This window comes from Hypomesus nipponensis, chromosome 21 (assembly GCF_054491055.1).
Source record: "Hypomesus nipponensis isolate SF chromosome 21, ASM5449105v1, whole genome shotgun sequence".
Lineage (NCBI taxonomy): Eukaryota > Metazoa > Chordata > Actinopteri > Osmeriformes > Osmeridae > Hypomesus > Hypomesus nipponensis.
The window spans coordinates 7,965,001-7,976,375 of record NC_140381.1 but is presented as its reverse complement, the minus strand read 5'-3'; the positions used below and the strand labels follow the sequence as shown (position 1 = coordinate 7,976,375).

At 47.6% G+C, this 11,375-nt stretch overlaps 1 protein-coding gene across 1 annotated transcript in view; it reads right to left on the bottom strand.

The window, feature by feature from the left end:
• Positions 1–485: 485 nt before the first annotated feature.
• Positions 486–11,375, bottom strand: part of pik3r5 (phosphoinositide-3-kinase, regulatory subunit 5) — a 16,294-nt gene continuing 5,404 nt past the window's right edge. Inside the window, exons 2-18 of the mRNA XM_084686026.1 lie at positions 9,615–9,729; positions 8,604–8,719; positions 8,105–8,173; positions 7,737–7,875; positions 7,037–7,106; positions 6,310–6,484; positions 5,973–6,135; positions 5,793–5,861; positions 4,711–5,603; positions 4,361–4,486; positions 3,797–3,928; positions 3,105–3,198; positions 2,707–2,783; positions 2,483–2,576; positions 2,229–2,311; positions 1,728–1,843; positions 486–1,554 (exon numbers count right to left, since the gene is read on the bottom strand). Coding sequence (XP_084542152.1) covers positions 1,407–1,554; positions 1,728–1,843; positions 2,229–2,311; positions 2,483–2,576; positions 2,707–2,783; positions 3,105–3,198; positions 3,797–3,928; positions 4,361–4,486; positions 4,711–5,603; positions 5,793–5,861; positions 5,973–6,135; positions 6,310–6,484; positions 7,037–7,106; positions 7,737–7,875; positions 8,105–8,173; positions 8,604–8,719; positions 9,615–9,714 — 2,664 coding nt within the window. The 5' untranslated portion in view covers positions 9,715–9,729 and the 3' untranslated portion in view covers positions 486–1,406. The remainder of the gene's footprint in view (positions 1,555–1,727; positions 1,844–2,228; positions 2,312–2,482; positions 2,577–2,706; positions 2,784–3,104; positions 3,199–3,796; positions 3,929–4,360; positions 4,487–4,710; positions 5,604–5,792; positions 5,862–5,972; positions 6,136–6,309; positions 6,485–7,036; positions 7,107–7,736; positions 7,876–8,104; positions 8,174–8,603; positions 8,720–9,614; positions 9,730–11,375) is intronic.

Here is an 11,375-nt window from a genome sequence, read left to right as displayed (position 1 = left end):
TAAGAAAAAACTAGGACTGGTGCCAAATACTTTGATAAGATTTTGAATTTAACTCTCAAACCCTGTTTACATTCACATTGTATGGCCCCCTAACAAATATTATTTGTGTTTTTGCAAGGGGCCACTACGTTTTTTCTCTCCTATAGATCTATCTTTCAGGTCAGATGATTAGGTTAACTGATAGTGAAAGAAAAAGTACATTGTTGCCAACAAAAACACGATCTAGAAAAATAAAATAATGATTCCAATTTTTACACTGGTGGGGCCCTATGTTGTGCAGTAGGTGCCCTTAAAACATCCTGAGTCTACCACTGCCTGTGTTCTATCAGTTTTATAACAGCTAAAATGGCCTGAGATAAGTTCTCTAATCCAACCATAGACTGACAGACACACATTCCTGCATTTAGCCTATAGTTCAATATTTTATTCAGTCTGTGTATCTAAAAGATTACTGACAACTGTAGAGTCATTTAAAAAGACGTTCCAAGTTTTATTGAAATATCTTTAATTTGTACATTTCTTAGATTATACAAAGAACACAATCACATAACATAAACCACACAAAACTACTGTCATTTTTGTACCACAAGGAAGAGACAATTGTGCCAAACAACTAGTTTGTTATTTTGTCATTGACGTACCATACAACAATATTTGTATTAATCTTTTATTTCTTTATTTATTTATCTTTAGTATTTCGGAGAAGTCATAAGAATCCTTGCACAAGTGCTGGTGCAGCAATGTTTGACAGCCAAAACTATAGTATGTCTTATTGAAAAGAAAGTTCTGCTTTCAGTGCAAGACCAGAGATTGAAATAAATTACGTTCATCAAGTTCTGATTTGAAGACGAGGTCTAGATATTTACATCCTATATTCTCTAGAACCACTAGTTACACACCAGGCTTCAATTAATTATTAATTACATATGTCCAACACAGTGAAATACAATGATAAATATATACAATGCTCAATTTATACATTACATTTACAAACAAATGAATTATTTGTAAGAGGTGTTTGTGGAAGCAAAATGTCAAATTAGTTACAAATCTGCCAAACAAAGTTTGTTGTCAGAACAATGAAACAGAGCCCCCTGCTGGCTTTGTCAAGTCAGTGTAATCTTTCCATTTTAAATTCAGGAAACAAATGCTGTATTGCTGTAGACAGGGTAACAACTTCAGTGCGTCAGTGCTTTCAGTATTGCTGGGCACCGATTACGGTGTACATAACGTTTTACCAAGGTGCACATTATAAGTTATTTTCACACATAAATACACATATGTACAGTATTCACATAAACCATAGTGTCCAGCAGGTAAAAAGTCTCTTTCCACCAACTAGACCTGTTTATCGGGGCTTCTACCAGGTTTCTCCAAGGTGAGGATCCACAGAAGGGCCTCTGGTCTCAAGGCTGTGCTCCACTAAAGGTGGCTATGGGCAGGCAGAGAAGAGAGCAGAAGCTGGGGTTCAGGGGCTGGATCTGCCCAGGCAACGTCTTGCCCAACCTCCATTCAGATGAGCTGTCTGGTTTGTAGCACACAGATACCTCACACCTGGGAGAGGAGAGAGAGAGGGGCGAGGAGGGATGGCGACACAGGAGTTAGTGTGTGGAGCGATTCAACAGTTTACCAACACCCTCGATTTAGTCGAGCGCGTGTGCACGCGTGTCTAAGCTGTATGCCTGTACATGTGAGGGCAAGTGCACTGTTCGAGTCCGGTTCCTTACTTGGTGACACACTGGAAGATCTTTTTCTCATCCTGGTCCAGACACACAGCGAAGGTGGTGTTGTCACCACCGGTGACGTGTACCTTGTCCACCTTCACCTCTGTGACACTCAGCTGCTGCAGAGTGGAGTTCAGAGTTCATTACCATGTACCAGTAACCAACCAGAAATTCATGCTGCACTCACACTTGGAACATGCATGCCTATTGCAGGCTGTCATGCTCCTGCACTTTGCATAATGTGTCAAACCTCCGCTGAGTGTTGTCGCTCAAACAAACAAGCGTGTGGCTACGCGTTCAGGCTTTAAAGTGGCTTTTGAATTGGGGCCGCGTTTCGAAGAAGTGTTTTCTCAGACTGTGAGATTGTAGCGATATTACTGCACCCGTGCATTCTCAGTGGCTTTATATATAGACTGCAGATAGCAGAGATGTTGTTTACGAGCGCGCACGCCTCGCTCTGTTTCGACCACAAGCCACGGACGTGAGGCATCACTTCCTGCTCACCTGGTTGTACCCCTTCTTGGATTTTGAGTTTTGTCTCTTCAGGACTTCAGTCATTGTCAGCTGCAGACACTCCATCTTTGAATCTAAACAGATCAAATGCTTTTACAAATCTGGGAAAAGCAGTAGACGTTACAATTCAAGTACTTTTCCAGATGACTGAAATGGCTGAATGCCGATGGTACATGGAGCAGTTTGGTAATAAGATCTGCTGTAGAACTTTTAAGTTATTATTTTGCAATGCTTTAACACAATACCTAGTTCTTCAGGGTTCTTGCAAGCTTTGGTCAGAGTTATAGAGGTGTACTGTTTATCTGCTCTCTTCCACAGACTTCTACCACTGATGACCACCTGTGGGAGAGATAAAGAGAGAGAGGGAGAAAGAGAGTAAGGTTTTGATGCGCATTATGTATGGTACTGATGCAGTTTCATAGAACTGCACCATTCTGCATAGTTGTACAGTCCAAATACAGCAACCTACCCTGTTGTAAACGACTTCCAGCTTGAGAGGCACCGCCTCTCGATCTCCATCGATGCCAAACCTCTTACGGGCAGCACCTGGAAAGCCAACCACAGATTGTGCTCAACAAACGTATACAACGCCACAGTCAAGGCACGGCCATAGAGAATAATTCAAATCCTTTTTGAATTGACTGGAATTGGCAAGGAATTGAAACGGGACCAAAGAAGGAACCGAGAGGGAAACAAATCACTGAAACAGAGAAAGCAGATGTTCCCTGTTCCGCCCCCACATCCTGAGCGGTCTCAAACCCATGACTGACGCGATGAGTCATTTTCTGTTTGGAAAACGATGATTGGGCTTGTTTATTTATGGGCTGGATTGCTAGGACACCCAAAGGGGCAGGCACGTGGACTCACCCATGGCCTTGACGGCCCGCGTTCCGGCGGTGTGCCCCAGCTCCAGGGAGTGGATGAGCACCTCGGTCTTCCTCTCTCCGCCCGCTAACGTCAGCTACAGCCATGGACAGAAGAGCACCCGTTGAACCATATGAAGCTTTCACTTCATTCGTAGTGAGGGACAATGTTTTTTTGTGGCGCTTTAATGTCCGAGCTGGCCTGGGGATGTGTGTTTAACTGTATGTGTATGTGTACGCAAGAAACAGAGAAAGGAAAAAGAGATGGACAGCTTGAGTGTGTGTGTGAGAGAGAGAGAGAGAGAGAGAGAGAGAGAGAGAGAGAGAGAGAGAGAGAGAGAGAGAGAGAGACATAGAGAGAGAGAGAGAGAGAGAGAGAGAGAGAAGAGAGAGAGAGAGAGAGAGAGAGAGAGAGAGAGAGAGAGAGAGAGAGAGAGAGAGAGAGAGAGAGAGAGAGAGAGAAAGAGAGAGAGAGAGAGAGAGAGAGAGAGAGAGAGAGAGAGAGAGAGAGAAATAGAGAGAGAGAGAGGGAGAGAGAGAAATAGAGAGAGAGAGAAAGAGAGAGAAAGAGAAAGAGAGAAAGAGAGAGAGAGACAAGAGAGAGAGAGAGAGAGAGAGAGAGAGAGAGAGAGAGAGAGAGAGAGAGAGAGAGAGAGAGAGAGAGAGAGAGAGAGAGAGAGAAAGAGAGAGACAAACCTCAGCCTGGTAGAGCTGGATTAGTGCAGGGCGGTCGGCATGACGACAGTAATACAGCACCAAATCCACAAGGATGGGCAGTGGCTGTTCATATGAGTTGTCATATGACTCTGACTCCGTCTTGGACGTTTGCTGTAAAACAAATCTAAATTCATTCTGGCATTCTGGGAATCCTCTGAAACACAATGCGGTTGTAATCACTGACGCAAGCAAATCTGACTAGGGTCTACTATCTGTCATGAATGCTTTGCATTATTCAATGCATTCATCTGTGATGAATTCCATGTTTTTGCGTGTTTTTACATTTACAATACATTTACATGTAGTCATTTAGCAGACGCTCTTATCCAGAGCGACTTACAGCATGTACAGGGACATTCCCCCCGAGGCAAGTAGGATGAAGTGCCTTGCACAACGACACAACGTCATTTGCACGGCCGGGAATCAAACCGGCAACCTTCGGATTAATAGCACAATTCCCTAACCGCTCAGCCATCCCCGTTTTTGCATTGCCATTCGTGAGGACTAAAGTTGTGTGTAGGTGTGATTTGGGGATGTGTTTACCTGGCACACCACGCTGGCGGGCAGGTTGAGCAGGCTCAGGGTGTTCCTCTCATACCAGGGATCCAGCATGCCGACGAAGCGGGCAATGTCATTGGTGCTGTCCTCCATGGACAGGGGATTGAGATCCTGTTACCGACGACAACAACAAATACCACTTTTAGCCCGGTGGGTCCAAATAATCATGCTCAAGAATGGCCATGACGTTTTTCAGACTGGTCGAACGGCAGTTTTATGCTAGGTCGGCTCGATATCCAAACACCCTATCCGCAGAGCCATTTATTCTTCAATATCCAACATCTCTCGTCACGCCCGTTCTATCCACAAACTGTAACGTCGTTGGTTCTACTCACAGCTCCTTTCAGCGGACTCCCACACGGACTGGGGCCCTTCGGCGCCACGGCCCCTCCGGCGCTCCCGTCTCTCTTTACCGGCACGAAGTAGAACTGCAGCCTGAAGGCCCGGCTGAGGCGCGGGCACTCGTTCTCCCTCCTCCTCAGGCTGCTGTACGCCCGGGCCACCTTGCCCGCCATGTGGTCGGCGCCGAACACCGCCACCTTCAGCGTCACCTGCTTCCCGTCCTCGTCGCTGCTGAGGATGGGCCTCCGTCTGAAGCACACGTGCCGCAGGGTCTGGTGCCCGGGCTCCAGGCTGCGGAGGTGGACCTGCTGAGGGAGGGATTTGGAGCGCTGTTTGGACCTGGCCGCCAGCAGGTGCATGGACTCCGGGCTTCCCAGGCTTTTGGCCCGCACCAGGTGGGGTTGTTTGGGGGGCTTGCGGAAGAAGCGGGAGAAACCCTGGCTGAACCGGCCTTTGCCGGACTTGGAGTTCTTGGCGTGGGCGGGGAGGGTGGAGGAGGCGGTGGAGGAGGAGCAGTCGTCGGGGTCCTCAAAAAAGTCACTGTCGACGCCCGAGGCGGTGGAGAGGTGGAAGGGGGCGGAGGCCCTGGAGGCCACGGAGACCGTGGAGTACATGGAGTCTTTGGAGGCGGTGGAGAGGGAGGAGACGGTGGACAAGGTGGAGGCCCTGTGGTCCGAGTCGTAACCGTTGGGGATGAAGGACATGGAGTTATAGTCCTCTCCTTCCGGCCCGCTCTCTTCCTCCTCTCCTTCCTCCAGGTATACCTCTGCCCCGACCTCTTCGTCCTCATCCAGATCGCCCTCCTCTTCGTCCTCCTCTTCATCCTCCTCCGAGGTTTGGAGTCCAGCTGGATCGTGCTCCTGCTCCAGAATCGTGTTTAGGATGTCTGAAGAACCACAAAGGAAAGTGGAATACCAACAGGGTGGTTAGGTGAACAATGCCTTTTCGATTCAGTGTGCATGTGAGACCTGACTGAAAACCCAGCTTTCGTAAAGGTATGCAGTCTACCATTCAATCAAGGGGAGGGTTTTCAGAGTGACATGAAGATACACATGTACAATCATTTCATCTTTACCAAAGTTGTCGGTGTCCCAGTGAAACATGTAGGTCTTGGCAGTGGGAACGGGGAGGGTCTGGAGCATTCCTACAGAGAGAAGAAACAGAGACACTGAAACAACACCTGAAAACAAAGCTAACTATCATTCTGGTATCTATGGTTTATAGGGTCCTGGGTTAGCTAGAATAACTTTCCTACCTTCAGACTTCCTCCCATTGGACGCCGGGATGCCAATCCTTTCCCTTAGTCCCTCCAGTTCTTGGGTCACATGACCTCGGCTTTTCTGAGGGCTGGTGGCGGCCGTCTCCAGGATGTCAGTTACCATGGCAAAGATCTTCTCTAGTTCATCCTCACTTTTGGCCTGCAGAAGGACAGCGAAAATGCTTTCCAAATCCCGTCGAAAACCACAACCACCCTCATATCACAGTTTTACATAGAATAACTTTGATTACGACTGTAAGTCTTTTTTATCCACTATGTCAAGACGCTTTCTCGGCTGCGGGAGAAGCTCAGTTTGTGGGGGGGGTAGCTCTACCTGCAGGGCTTGGTGGATGCTGCTGAGGGCGTACTTGGTGCCCATGGCGGCCTGGTAGGCGTGTTTGACCAGGGTGATGCAGATGTCTCTCCGGGAGTGCTGAATACCGCTCAGCTGCTCCGCCACTGACAGGAAGTCAGCGGGCACCTCGCCGGGATTCATGAGCAGCACGGTTCTAGAAGGTTCCCCCGGAGAGAGAGAGAGAGAGAGAGAGAGAGAGAGAGAGAGAGAGAGAGAGAGAGAGAGAGAGAGAGAGAGAGAGAGAGAGAGCACAGTGTCAGGAGAAGAGTGTGTGGCGGAGTGTGTAGACTGTGTATAAATGTGTGGTGCAATAATAGCCAAGTGTGACAACATATTTGATGATGTCGTAGGATGACGGGCCGGCTTCCCACACACACGGGAAGGCTGAAGTGGAGGTGCAAAAGGAAGTTGTGTGCTAAACTCTGAATGAAAGGGGATGTAGACAGACTAGGGGTACTTTCCACAGCCTTTAATGACATGCAAATATCCACTTTACAAAGTCCTAAAAAGAGGAAGATCAAAGCGTTCTCAAAGACAACTTTCTTTGACCCTTTTCACTTCTCTTTCGCATCAAAGTACAGTCAGTTATTTAAGGTCTACAAACTCTTCTGTTTTACCAAGAAGGAGTAAAATAGAAGCCAAGGTTAAAAATAGGAGACGCATGTCAGAAACCAGAAACTGCACAGGATGTAGCAGGTCCACCTACATTGTCTTTGAGCGATGGTTGGAGGTAGCCATGCCTTGTTCCTCCCTCACCATTCTGTGGAATGATATGCCTGTGCGAAAAAAGAGTCATACCCATTCATCATAAGGTTCATCATGAACTAATGCCAAATAAATGACTTCTCACGGTTAGATAATACACCCATCACTGTACACAGTTCTGTTGATGTAAAGTAAGTGGTTTATTGATTGGTTGCTTGGACTGATGTTCAGCCATTCAGATATTCAATGATTCATTCATTCATAGGTTGACATGATTTTCTTGAAGCATTTAGGGCTTACAGTAAAATCCAGTTATCAATTATACAATATGATAATATCATAGTTTTGTTCTCCTTTCCTTCCCAAACATTCAAAGCATACATCCGTTTCAGAGAACTGTACTTCTATATTTCCAAGCCGCACACAACTTCCGGAACACGTTAAACTCACATCGTTTGTTCAATTAATTTCAATATTGCAAAACAGTGAATGGGTACTGGATGAATATGTCATCGTGTCAAATCTTCAGCCAAAAGCATTTCCCATTCCTATCACCAGGGGGCGGTCTCCGTGGCTCTCTGACTGAGAGAGCCTTGTTAAAGTAGCCAGAGCCCTAAACCTCGACCTGCTTACCCGAGGATTCATATTGCGGGTTCATTTTCGGGTTAGGGATGGAGCGGAAGCTGTCTGTGCTCACTTACCTGGTGCCTTGATTTCCTGGCGCAGAGTGGAGAGCAGGCCCTTGCACACGCTGCAGTACGGCTCGGGCCAGGTGAGGAAGCAGCGGAACACCTCCACGGCCTCTCTCAGGAGCTCCGCGTCCGCCGGCCAGTAAGGGGTCTGCAAGCACGACACGCCCCCCGGGGGTTAGAGCATCCAGCGTGGGGAGGGGGCGGAGGAAGGCACGTGGGGTGGTGAAAGGCGCAAGGTTTGGAGGTGCCGGGGCGAGAACAGCTAGATACGTGGGGCCACTCGCTGCAGCTCTCACACCCGATGGGGTGTTGTTCTATCTAAAGCCAAAGGTGGCGACGGCGCGACACGGAGAGGGCAGAAAGGATGGTTTACATACCTGGAGCAAAGTGGAGGAGAACATGATGGCGAGAGGAGCCACCAGCTCATACTGACACTGCTCCATAACCTGCAGGCAGAGACAACAGAAGCAGGTTCGTTTTGGTTCGTGGAACTGCACACTACAACTGCAATGTGTCCACCAGGTATCATAATGCTTCATGCCGCCACACAGTAATATAATAATAATAATAATAATAATAATAGTGTAATCGTATAAGCAAATCGATGTACGATACAGGGATGGGATTTGAACCGGGACTATTTGATCAGCAGTCAAGTGCTCTAATCAATGAGGTATACCCATCTCCAGAATAACCGGTCGGTTACACAATTTCATTGCGCGTGTGTGTGTGTGCGTGAGAGAGAAAGACAGAGAGAGAGAGAGACAGAGGAAGAGAGAGAGAGAGAGGGAGAGAGGTAGGGGGGGGGAGAGAGAGGGAGAGAGAGAGGGAGGGGGGAGAGAGAGAGAGAGAGGAAGAGAGCGAGCAACCCTTGACCTCTTTCGTTCTCCTGATGATTTGTTGAAGGAGGATGAGGAAGTTCTCTGGCTCTCTCTTGACCAGTTCCTCCAAACTCCAGCGATTCATAGACTGGCCAGCCGAGCACATCAGCACTGGAATACACACACACACACACACAAACAGACAGTCAAACACCTGTAGAGCTTCTCACCAGTGAGTTAAGCATCTGACCATCATCACGTGTTTCAGAACCAATCCTTCATTGTAGCTCATCACTGCCACAACTCAACCTCAACGCGTCATAAGGAGACCACAGTTTTGATAGGGGTGCCATATCTGACACAGGTCGGAGTGTGCATGTGGGGAATTTCAAAAAAATGCTACTCCCCTTCCCTTCTCTGGTCCACCATCCATCCCATAATGCCTCGTTTACGCTGCTCTCTATGCCACCACTTCCTTCACTAGTGTCAAAATGTCAACTTTTTAGACTTCCTCCAGCGTGCAGAACAACAGCACCCCGCCGATCGACTTGCGACAACAACAAGCTCGAACGTGCCCCGTCGTCCTCACACACAGAACGTTCTGGCTCCTCCTCGAGGTGAGAAAAACAAGTCAGCGCAGTCTGATGGTAAACAGTCGAGCTGGATTTGACGAGTTTGCGTTTCACGTCAGGCGGATGCCGTGCTCCCTCTTTGTAGTCACAGAACAAGAGAAGCGTCACCTCACCGGTGGTCGAGCACATGGAGGTCACTTAGAGACGTGTGAGAGGCGCTGCACATCTAAAACAGTGAGTCGTGGAAGCATCTGAGGAAGGCGTTGTTTTTTTTAAACTTTTGACCATCGCCTAGGGGATTGGTACACATCTAGTCATGCCAGTTAGGACAGAACCACAACACACTGTATATATACAGCTGTATATAGCCCGAATGGGTTGAATCCGAAGTATAACACACTGAACGCCGTGTGACTGATACTCTGTCTTGGATCCAGCGTTCATGGGGGTGAGCGCGCTGTACGACGTCCTGGGGGTCGGTCGCCGTTTCTTACCGTTCCAGGCAGGTGCCGCCGTGGGGCTGTTCCTGAGGCCGTCCAGGCAGCGGTTGAAAGCGTGCTGGATCCTGTCCTCTGTACATGACGTGTACTGCATCTTTGTCCTCGGGCCCTGGGGAAGGAAACAAAAAGCACCAGGATGTAACCCACCGAGGCGATCGTCAAGGTCGTGTTGTGTGTACACACACACACACATCACGCTGGGGCGCGCGCACACGTGCTCCCAGATAGGCAAACAAGTCACGCGAAGACGCATGCGGGTACACACCAGTTCATCATGAAATCCCCCTCCACACCCCTTTACATACACTCATCCCTTCCTTTTGATCGGATCCATCAGTGCATGAAGCTCCCTCTGGGATCAAGGAAGTAAACACCCATCCAGTTTTGCATGTGGGTGATATGCCAGGTATGACATATCTTCCTATTGTTCCTAGAAAAGCGATACAGCCTGAGGACTGTTTCATTTCCCTGGAACAAGGATATCTGAAACCAGTTTGTCAATCCCCCTGTAAATAAGCCGGGTATCTCTCATCCGCAGCGTGTCCACCGTGGCCACTTGGCCGGAAAAACACAAGCATGGAACTAAACGAGATCACGTCAAGAGGCTGCAGAACATACAGGGGGGCAACACAGTTTGCTAGAGTATAACCCACAGATACTAGCGGTTATAAAATGAGGTCAGGTGAATGCACGGCATGAGTCCCTCATGTGCCCACTCAGTCAGGGGCATTCAGAAGAACACTGTCTTCATCTCTTTTGAACCTGTTTGACTTGTTTTCAGTTGACGAGTAGCGGGTATCCCCCCTCCCCCTCCTCTTCTTCAGCACCAGCCAGGTGATAGTCAGGGTTTTTTGCTTCACTCGCGGTATGAATGGGTCATCTGTTATGCATGGAGAGGCAGCCTCATCAAAAACTCAGTCCTTGAAAGGGGCAAGTTCTAACTGTCTTCTGCCTACGGCATGTCCGATCAGTCCCTACAGACATGGTGTGACGGAATGAAGTGATCAAATTGAACAATAATCACATCCACACACCGGTAAAGAATGGTGATGACCTCAATCAAAATGACACCGTTTATAGCTGTATCTTCCGCGAACAGCACAGTTATTATTGTCTGTCTTAAAATATTAGTTCTTTATTTACAATAGCTACGTTACTTCACCGCTTTGGAACAACCAGTGTAAAGTATGTTGGCAGCAGATTGACCTTGATCAACTGAAGGAAGTGAAAACAGGTTGAGACTGCATCCCCTGATGCAGAACAAAAGTCTTTACCGCCAAATAGTGAAAACATGTTAGATCCATTTACAGAAGACCATACAATATATCATTTCCAGTGTTACTAACATAGGTCACTTGCTACATGTAATAACGTGATGTTGTTTCTTGCCCCATGGTGGGATTATTTGTTGGCACGGGTAGTGGCGTTATTTGGGAAATGTTTTTCGTTCAACTTCCTTGTGTATGGTCAAAACCAAAAATAAGGGCATTTCCATGTTCGTGCACAGCTGCCCCTCTCAATAAGAGCATTTGTAAACAGCCCACAGGTAAAAAAAAAACAACTCTTATTTTGTCAAGTAAATTTGTTTTCCATCACGTTAGCAGCAGTCGACTATTTTATGACCTCATTAAACCTCATAACTGTTACTCTAGGCCTGACCTTGTCTGTCTCATCAGACTGATTAAGATCAGGTCCTTCTAACTCAATAAAAAAATCCCTTTTTCAAACAAGCTGCTAGGGTAAAGTAGGGTAAAC